The sequence below is a fragment of the Castor canadensis genome, chromosome 15 (genome assembly GCF_047511655.1).
Source record: "Castor canadensis chromosome 15, mCasCan1.hap1v2, whole genome shotgun sequence".
NCBI classification, from domain to species: Eukaryota; Metazoa; Chordata; class Mammalia; order Rodentia; family Castoridae; genus Castor; species Castor canadensis.
The window spans coordinates 45,191,990-45,202,490 of NC_133400.1; the positions used below are offsets into that span (position 1 = coordinate 45,191,990).

At 35.9% G+C, this 10,501-nt stretch overlaps 1 protein-coding gene across 1 annotated transcript; it reads left to right on the forward strand.

Moving 5' to 3' along the window:
* The first annotated feature begins 304 nt into the window (after window positions 1-304).
* On the forward strand, window positions 305-1,325 carry LOC109696431 (olfactory receptor 6F1-like). Its single transcript, XM_020179487.1, is given in 3 exon segments — window positions 305-488; window positions 491-718; window positions 721-1,325. Coding segments are annotated over 3 exon segments (1,017 nt in total).
* The last annotated feature ends 9,176 nt before the right edge of the window (window positions 1,326-10,501 follow it).

Here is a 10,501-nt window from a genome sequence, read left to right on the forward strand (position 1 = left end):
AGTAAAAGATGATAAAGGCAGAAAGGGTAATTTCAATGCTGGATCTAAAGTGAATCATCAGTGCAATAATTGCAAAGTCAATAAAATTCTTTGTGCTTTAGTTTTTTTGAATTATTGTAAAATGTATTTTATTAATACATTTCTCACTACTATTAAAATAACTGATATTATCTATGGCCTCCAAGTACAAAAAAGTCACTGAATAAGGGTCAGGCTTCATGGATCTGTCTTCATCATTGTAGGTCTGAGCAATTTTGTCTAAAGTCACAGTGGACCCTCTGTATCCTGTTATGAAAGAGACCCAATGGACACAAACCGTAAGACTCTATCCCAGGAATTCCTCTTGATGGGTTTTCCTGGGTTCAAGGCTCTTCAACTCTCTCTCTTTGTGTTCTTTCTGGTGATGTACATGCTTACAGTTGGTGGTAATGTGGCAATTTTGCTGTTGGCTAATGCCTCTCACCAGTTGCACACACCCATGTACTTCTTCTGAGCAAACTATCACTCCTGGAGATTTGTTACAACACAGCTGCCAACCCTAAAGCCCTGGACATCATGGTAGGGAGACGCCAGACCATATCCTTTGCAAGCTGTCTGTTGCAGATGTATTTGGTTTTCTCATTAGGTTTCACAGATTACTTTCTCTTGTCAGATATGGCTTATGACTGCTATCTTGCCATGTTCTATCCGCTATACTATCAGGCCATAATGAGCAGCCTGCTTCAGTGCAGCTGGCCCAGGGCTCTTGGATCTGTGCTTTCATAGCCATTGCAGTGCCAACAGCACTCATCAGCAGCCTGTCCTTCTGTGGTTCCCATGCCATGAACCACTTCTTCTGTGACATTCCACCTTGGATAGCTCTGGCCTGTAGCAGCACAAAGTCAGTAGAAATTGTGGCATTTGTGATTTCATTTGTGGTCATCCTGAGTTCCTGTATTATAACTTTAGTTTTCTACATCTACATTATCATCACCAACCTCAAGAGCCCCTCTGCCAGTGGCCTCAGCAAAGCCTTCTCAACCAGCTCCTCCCATCTCACTGTGGTGCTCATCTGGTATGGGTCCACAATTTTCCTTCATGTCCACACCTCCATCAAAGACTCTTTGGATCTGACCAAAGCTGTTCATGTCTTCAACACAGTAGTGGCTCCAGTTCTAAATCCCTTCATCTATACACTGCATAACAAGGAAGTTAGAGAAATTTTGCTGAAAAAATGGAAGAAGAAATCAATTTCCTCCAGCATTATGGATGTCTTGTTAATGGTCTCCATTATGTGTTCAGAGGTTCCAAAAAGTACAAATATGGAGAATCGAGTAAAAATGTGAATCTTTTATTCAGGGAGAAAGAAAAAAAAACACACCTGTAACCAAAACAAGCAGGAAAAAATTATAAAAATTTGGCTATTCTGGCTCTATTGAGTAAGAGTTTTTAATATGAGCTCTTAAACAATGATGTGTCAGCCTTAGAAAGAAAAAATCTTAGAATCAGATCATTACCAAGTAAGCATGATTAGAACATCCAGCAGATTCAAGGGAAAAATAACCATAGGAAACAATAATCATAACTGTTTGATTCCCACAAAAGACTTGCATTCCAGGGGTCAAGATTTAGTACTTTCCTTTTCAATTATCAAGGCATGCAGGTTCATTTCCCTCCTAATATCATTTTTTCTATGACTGTAGGTTAGAAGCAGCAAAAAGATGTCTGGAAAGTTGAATCAGACTGCTAATACTTTCTTTTTGTCTTGCTCGCATTGGTTCACACTAGCATTAAAGAGGCTGTTTCTCACAGCAGAAATGGTTAAGATGCTAAATAACAGTTATCTCCTAGATCATGTTTATTTGTTCTGTGTTGAACCTGCCCTGGTTTCAAATATGAATTGAAAGATAGGACAAGCAGGCTGTATATTGGAGTTCACCAGGAAAAGCACATTTCATTGAGAAAATGATACATTAATTTCCTTCTCTCAATGAAATCTACTTCTTAAGGAGCTATAGGAGCAAAAAGAGGATCACAGTTACTGCTATAAAAAAGAGAGGTTAGAAAGAGAAAAGTTTAACAGATTCATTTTAAGTTTTGCATTACATTGAAGCTTTCAGAAATGAAGATTTGAAGATTCAGGAAAAGCTATATACTTATGCTCAAGTTCAATGACAAATGGATAGCCATACAAAAAGTAATTAGACAAAAGGGGTGCTATATAATGGCAATAAATTAAGGAGGAATGCAGCAAATCCCATTCAACAGATTCTTTTCAGAATTTGTAGCATTAGGAATGCATGGACTGGAAACATGTTGACTGTGAATAAATGAGAGACACAGGTCAAGAGTACAGTATTTCATTATGGTACTATTGGGATTAGATCCATGATAATCCCCTCAAAATGCTTCTTTGACATGCTGAGTACTTTGGACTGAATGAGACTGGAAGAGATTTAGAAGCAAGTTTTGTGTGGCTTTCTCCTACTCTCCTTTCTCCATTTCCTGCACAAATAGAGAAATGGAATTTTCTTACTAAAGGCACATCACAGAAATACAATTCCTCTTCCACAAACCAAGTACTGAAAAGTAGGGACATCACCTTCTGTTCCCCCTTCTTCATGCAGACAGTTTCATGGCAGATGTCCTTCCCTATATTTTCCCTATAGAATTGTTGTTTCATGGCACTTCCAGCCTACTGAAGTAGGACCTGTGTGCTTATATTTATATGCTTATATGTACATAAAATTATACATACATATGAGAACATATTCAAATACATATATATATGTTTTAGAAATAATACTTTTTAATCTCTACAGTCTATCTTCCACAGTTCTTTTATCTTTGATTCCATTTTGTATGTTTCTTCTTTAGTGAGAACTCTGCCTTTCAACAATATCAAGGCATTTATGTGTTTTCTAGGTATTTATATTTATAAGACATGTAAAATAGCATCAGAATCACTTCACCTAAAATATTAAAGAGATACAGTTACTGTGTTAGTCAACTATTCATCTCTCTGTTCAAATTCCTGAGAAATTCAGGTTACAATTATTTTGACTCACAGTTTCAGAGGTTTCACTCCACCATGGTAGGAAGGCATAGAGGAACAAAGTTCTTTACAGTATGACAATCAGAAAGCAGAGATCAGACAAGAGGCCAAGGCACAATATCCCCAAGGACCTACCCCAAGTGACCTATTTCCTTCAGCAAGGTTCCATTTTCTATGGTTTCCAGCATCTAGCTAAACAGTGCCACCAGTTGGAGACCAAGCCTTCAATACCTTAGCCTTTTGGGGGGACACTTCGTATATACATTCTACTACTGTGTGACCACACACAGGAATAGAGTCACTGTAAAAATAGTTTATAAAGATCACTAAACAACAAGATAACTGCATCCTGCAGCAGGCAACAACAGCAAAACTGGGAAAAGGCATAATCTAATTTCCTCAACTACCACATAATACTCAGAATGGTCATTTCTCAATGAAATTTCCAGACATGGAAGGAAACAGGGAAGTATGCCCTGTTAAAGAAAGAAAAGAAAAAGATACTCAGAGAAATCCCCAGGCAGCTCAAAACTGTCTTCCTACACAAAGACTTTAAGCCAACTGTCTCACATATGTTAAAGATCTAAAGTAAACAAAGGACAAAACTTGGTACAATCAAAAGAATAATTTGTCAATAAATGGAGAATATCAAGAAATATAGAAATTATAAAATGAAATAAAATGAAAATTTGAGAAATGAAATGGACAGCAGCTGACATAAAAATATTGTCAGAGGGAATCAATAGTATAATTAAGCAGACAGATAAAATTAGTAATAAACTTAAAGATAAGACATCTAAAATTATCTACCCTAAGGATCAAAAAGAAGAAAAATAAAGGGGAATTAAGAGAATTTTTGGACACCATGATGTGTACAATCTCATATGTTACTGAAGTTCCAACAGGAGAGGGGATAGAAAAAGAAACAAAAAGAATATCTGAGGAAAGAATGACTAAATGTTCCAATTTGATAGTACATGAATTTACACTTTTAAAAAGTTCAAGAGACACAGCATAAGATAAACTCAAAAAGAGACACATGGATACATATTACAATCAAACTTTCAAAATTCAAGGACAAAGAATATTGAAAGCAGTAAGAGAGAAAAGACATGTAACTTTCAAGAAACTCCAGTAAGACTAGTTAAAATTATGCAATGTATCTTCTCCAAAAATAAAGAATGAAACTCACCATAATGAAATCTTGAAAGTACAAAAAATCTGATATTAAATTATATATGCTTTTTCATGTAATACTCTTAATTTTTATTATTTTCCTCCTTTTTTAAGACTTCACTTTTTAATTATTCTCACCAGATATTTCACCCCATACCTGGTGAATGTTAGAAACAAAATAAACTTTGGACTCAGAGTAGGGAGTGCAAGGTCTCTGGTAGAGATGACACCAACATAGCAATAGATAGAATTTCTCTGCCATCTCTCTACTCAGAGTTTTCTGTTGTATTTGTAAATATTTAGAAATATGATATTTATAAATTCATAGAAAAATAAAAAGGAACATTAGAAAATACTTTGAAATAAATAAAAACAAAATCATGACATACCACAACCATGAGATACAAAGAAGGAAGTGTTCAGAAGGAAATTATAGTAGATAAACTATGTTTAAAAAGAATAATAATCTAAAAGAAATTAAGTACTTTGAAATAAATAAAAACAAAATCATGACATACCACAACCATGAGATACAAAGAAGGAAGTGTTCAGAAGGAAATTATAGTAGATAAACTATGTTTAAAAAGAATAATAATCTAAAAGAAATTAAGCTAACGTTATACATTGCAGGACTAGAAAGTTAAAAGCAAGTAAACACTAAAATTAATAGAAGGTATGGAATAATAAAAATTTGAATGGGGAAAATAAAAGTAGAGAATTGGAAAATCATAGAATAGGTTATAACAAAATTTTATTTTTAAAAATAAATTGATAAATCTTTAACTAGATTTAGAATAAAAATGAGAAACTGTAAATGATTATAATCAGAAATTAAGGTATATTCTAGTTATCAGTCTGATATATGTGGCAAAGATTTTCTCCTATTCTGTGAAAAATCTCTTCAATTTTGAAGCCAGTTCTTTTATTATGCAGAAGTTTTAATTTCATGTAGTCCCATTTGTCAATCCTTTCTCTTAGTTGCTGAGCCATTCAAGTTCCAAAGTCATTGACTATGCCTATAACTTCCAGTCTACTCCCTGCTCTTTCCTGCACTAGCTTCAAAGTTTCAGGTCTGATATTAAGGTCCTTAATCCACTTTGAGCTGATGCTTGCACAAGGTGAAAGTCATGGTTTTCTGCATGCAGATAACCACTTTTCCCTGAAACATTTGTTGAAGAGGTTGTCTTTTCTCCATCCTATGTTTTTGGCAAGTTTGACAAAAATTAAGTGGGTGTAGCTGCATGGATTCATGTGCAGTTTTCCTATTCTGTTCTACTGGGCTTCATATCTGTTTTTGTGCCAGTACCATGCTGTTTTTATTGCTATGGCTCTGGTATTGTGATACCTCCAGCATTGTTCTTTTTGCTCAGTATTACTTTGGCTATTTGCAGTCCTTTGTGCTTCCAAATGAACTTTATGGTTCATTTTTCAACCTCTGTGATGACTGTTACTAAGATTTTGGTGGAAATTGTGTTGAACATGTAGATTGCTTTAGACAATGTAGCCATTTCACTAGGTCCATTCTACCGAATCATGAGGATGGGAAGTCTGTAATCTTCTATTTCCTTCTTCGATGGTTTGTAGTTTTCCTTGTAGAAGTCATTCACATCCTCTGTTATGTTTATTCCTAGGTGTTTGATTTTTTGAGGCTATTGTAAATGGAATTGTTTTCCTACACTCTTCCTCAATCTGTTCATTGTTGATGTATAAAAAGGCTACTGATTTTTGCAAGTTGACTTTTTATACAGGGAGCTAAAAAACTAAATGCTCTCCAAATTAATGACCCAATGAGGAAATGGATAAATGAACTAAATAGACCCTTTTCTAAGGAAATAGTCCAAATGGTTAAAAACACAAGAAAAAAGGCTCACCATCTCTGGCCATAAAGGAAATACCAATCATAACCACTTTAATATTCTACCTCACTCCTGCTAGAATTGCTACCATCAAGAACACAAACAATAACAAATGATGGTGATAATGTGGGGAAAAAGGAATCCTCATACACTGCTGATGTGGATGCAAATTAGTAAAACCAGTATAGAAAACAATATGGAGGAACCTCAAAGAACTAAAAATAGAACTGCCATATGATCCGTCAATACCACTCTTCAGGATGTACCTGAAGGTTATCCTTGAGGTTACATCAAAGTCACTTGTGTGCTCCTGTTTATTGCAGCCCTATTCATAACTAAGCTATGGAAATCGGCAAGATGCCCCATTGCTGATGAATGAATTAAGAAAATGTGGTATTTATACACAATGGAATTTTACTCAGCCACAAAAAAAAGGAAATTTTGTCTTTGGCAGATATAAATAGATGGAACTGGAGAACATCATCTTAAGTTAAGTTAGCCAGGCTCAGAAGGCCAAAAGCTGCATGTTTTCTCTCATATGTGGAATATAGACCACATACAAATGAAGCAATATTATGAAAAACAGGTCACACTAAGGGGAGGTCACATACAAGAGGAGTAAGGTAAAAGAAGGAAACTAAGAAGATGCATATGGTTGATATACTCTCTATACAAGAATGGATATAGAATTCTTAAACTGGCTGATACCACCATGAGAAAAGGGCTAAAGTAGAATGAAAAGTAGAGGAGACAATTCAATTGATGTTATAATACATATATACATGGAAATATAACAAGGAATCTCCTTGTGTATCTACTTTTATCTCAAACAAGCAAAAATGTCATTTTTTTTCTTTTTTCTATTTTCTTCTACAAAATAAGCGAACAGGAGAGTGGAACAGGTCCTGCCGAAGGGTGGATTGGTACCAGCAGGAAGGGAGAGGTGGCAGGGAAAAGGGGTAGGGGGTGAATACAGTGCAAAACTGTGTAAACATGTATGTAAATGCAAAAATGATACCTGTTGAAACTATTCCAAGAATGGGTGGAGGAGAGGGATAAAGAAGAATGGTGGAGGCAGTGAATTCAAGTATGGTATATTTGATACATTGTAAGAACTTTTTTAAATTTTGCAATGTACCGCCACCCAGCACAACAATAAAAAAGAAGTTAAAGTTAGAAAATCATTAAAGTATTTAAGAAAATGAAAAGTATTTTACAAAATGACTGTGTGGTATCACAAAGACGGTGGATTAGGAGATATCATCCTTCATCTACCCACAGCAAAATACAAATGGACAAGTATTCTCACACAAATTTAGCCTAAATATGGCTGCATACCCCTTTAAATAATCTGCAGCATGACCAAAGAGTAAAACAACAAAGAATACCCACACAGACTGATCACTGGTGAGAATGGCAAACCTGCGACACTAGGAAGTGACTAAGAGCATAAAAGTAAATCATAAAGTGTAACTGTGCTCCATGCCATGGGAACTGCTACAGTGCTCAGTGACCTGCTATAGAACAGGCCACTGCTATTGAGGTAATGAATAACTATTCCCACCAGGGAACTACAGAGAAGGAGGTACCACCACACACTCTTCCCCCACGAGGGAATCAGTCACTGATGAACTTCTTTGGGAAAGAGCAACTACCTTGCCCAACCTTATACATCCCCTAGTCACAGAGCCACAGCTGTTCATTGCTCTGGAGTTCCCATACTCAAAACATGAGTTTTATTATTGCACTTGGAGTGACCATTCCTCAAACAGTCATTGTTGCAGCAAGAAATTCCTCAGCAGATACCTTTTAGCAAAGGAAAGAGTGGTATGTTTTCAGAGTGATAAAGAGAAAAAAAAGCAGCCAAACAAGAAAACTTTAGTGGAAAACTGTCCTTTGGTTTAAAGCACAGATTGAAAATCTTCCCCGACAGAAAAAAGCTGAGGGAGATCATCACCTTTGGACCTCTTTTGCAAGAAATGTTAAAGGAAGTTCTTCAAGCTGACAGTAAATAACATAATTAATAACATGAAAATATCTGGAAGCATAAAATTCATTGGTAAAAGTAAATGCAAAAATTCAGAATACTACAAAAAATGTAACAGCTTATGTAAATTACTTATGTCTTTATATAAAGGTTAAAGATAAATGCTTAAAATACTGGCTGCTTGTAATCCTAGCTACTTGGTAGGCTGAGATTGGCAGCATTTCAGTTAGCCAGGTTGGGCAAATAGTTCAAGAGACTCCATCTCCAAAATAACTACAGCAAATGGAGTGCTGGTGTGGCTAAAGCAGTAGAGTACCTGCTTTGCAAGTCCAAAGCCCTGAGCTAAAAATCCCAGTCCCACCAAAAAAAATCACAAACTAATTGGTTGTAGACATAAAATGGAGATAAAATATATTGAGACAAACAAAAGCAATGTATAGTGTATGAAAACATATGGGACTTAGTAAAAACAATTTTAAAAGGGAATTTGATAGCAATAAATGCTTACATTATAATGGAAGAAAGATCACAAATAAACAATGTGGAATTATGCCTCAAGGATGGAAAATAAAAAGATTAAATTAAGCATGAAGAAGGATGATGATTTCAACAGACTCAGGAACATTACTCACCAAAATTCAACATCTCTTCATTATAAAAACTCTCAACAAACTAGGTATAGAAGAAATGCTTCAACACAATAACTCTCAACAAAGTAGGTATAGAAGAAATGCTTCAACACAATAAAGGCCATAAAGAATGATCACATGAAGAACATAATACCCAGTTGTGAAATGTTGAAGTCTTTCCTCTAATATCTATAACCAGTCAAATAAATATGCTCTTACTACTTCTATTCTACATAGTACTGGTAGTTGTAGCCAGATGAATTGACGAGAGATAAAAACACAAGACATACAAATGGAAAGGTGGTTTTTTTTTTCTTTCTTTTTTTTTCCATTTTTCTTTTATTAGTCATATGTGCAAACAAGGCTTGGTTCATTTCTCCCCCCTGCCCCCACTCCCTCCCTTACCACCCACTCCGCCCCCTCCCTCTCCCCCCCAAAAACACAGCAGAAAGTATTTTGCCCTTATTTCTAATTTTGTTGTAGAGAGAGTATAAGCAATAATAGGAAGGAACAAGGGTTTTTGCTGGTTGAGATAAGGATAGCTATTCAGGGCATTGACTCACATTGATTTCCTGTGCGTGGGTGTTACCTTCTAGGTTAATTCTTTTTGATCTAACCTTTTCTCTAGTACCTGTTCCCCTTTTCCTATTGGCTTCAGTTGCTTTAAGGTATCTGCTTTAGTTTCTCTGCGTTAAGGGCAACAAATGCTAGCTAGTTTTTTAGGTGTCTTACCTATCCTCACCCCTCCCTTGTGTGCTCTTGCTTTTATCATGTGCTCATAGTCTAATCCCCTTATTGTGTTTGCCCTTAATCTAATGTCCACATATGAGGGAGAACATACGATTTTTGGTTTTTTGAGCCAGGCTAACCTCACTCAGAATGATTACCAGCGAATGATAACATTTCATTCTTCTTCATGGCTGCATAAAATTCCATTGTGTATAGATACCACATTTTCTTAATCCATTCATCATTGCTGGGGCATCTAGGCTGTTTCCATAACTTGGTTATTGTGAATAGTGCCGCAATAAACATGGATGTGCAGGTGCCTCTGGAGTAACAGAATTTTGGGTATATCCCCAAGAGTGGTATTGCTGGATCAAATGGTAGATTGATGTCTAGCTTTTTAAGTAGCCTCCAAATTTTTTTTCAGAGTGGTTGTACTAGTCTACATTCCCACCAACAGTGTAAGAGGGTTCCTTTTTCCCCGCATCCTCACCAACACCTGTTGTTGGTGGTGTTGCTGATGATGGCTATTCTAACAGGGGTGAGGTGTAATCTTAGCGTGGTTTTAATTTGCATTTCCTTTATTGCTAGAGATGGTGAGCATTTATTCATGTGTTTTCTGGCCATTTGAATTTCTTCTTTTGAGAAAGTTCTGTTTAGTTCACATGCCCATTTCTTTATTGGTTCATTAGTTTTGGGAGAATTTAGTTTTTTAAGTTCCCTATATATTCTGGATATCAGTCCTTTGTTTGATGTATAGTTGGCAAATATTTTCTCCCACTCTGTGGGTGTTCTCTTCAGTTTAGACACCATTTCTTTTGATGAACAGAAGCTTTTTAGTTTTATGAGGTCCCATTTATCTATGCTATCTCTTAGTTGCTGTGCTGCTGGGGTTTCATTGAGAAACTTCTTACCTATACCTACTAACTCCAGAGTATTTCCTACTCTTTCTTGTATCAACTTAAGAGTTTGGGGTCTGATATTAAGATCCTTGATCCATTTTGAGTTAATCTTGGTATAGGGTGATATACATGGATCTAGTTTCAGTTTTTTGCAGACTGCTAACCAGTTTTCCCAGCAGTTTTTGTTGAAG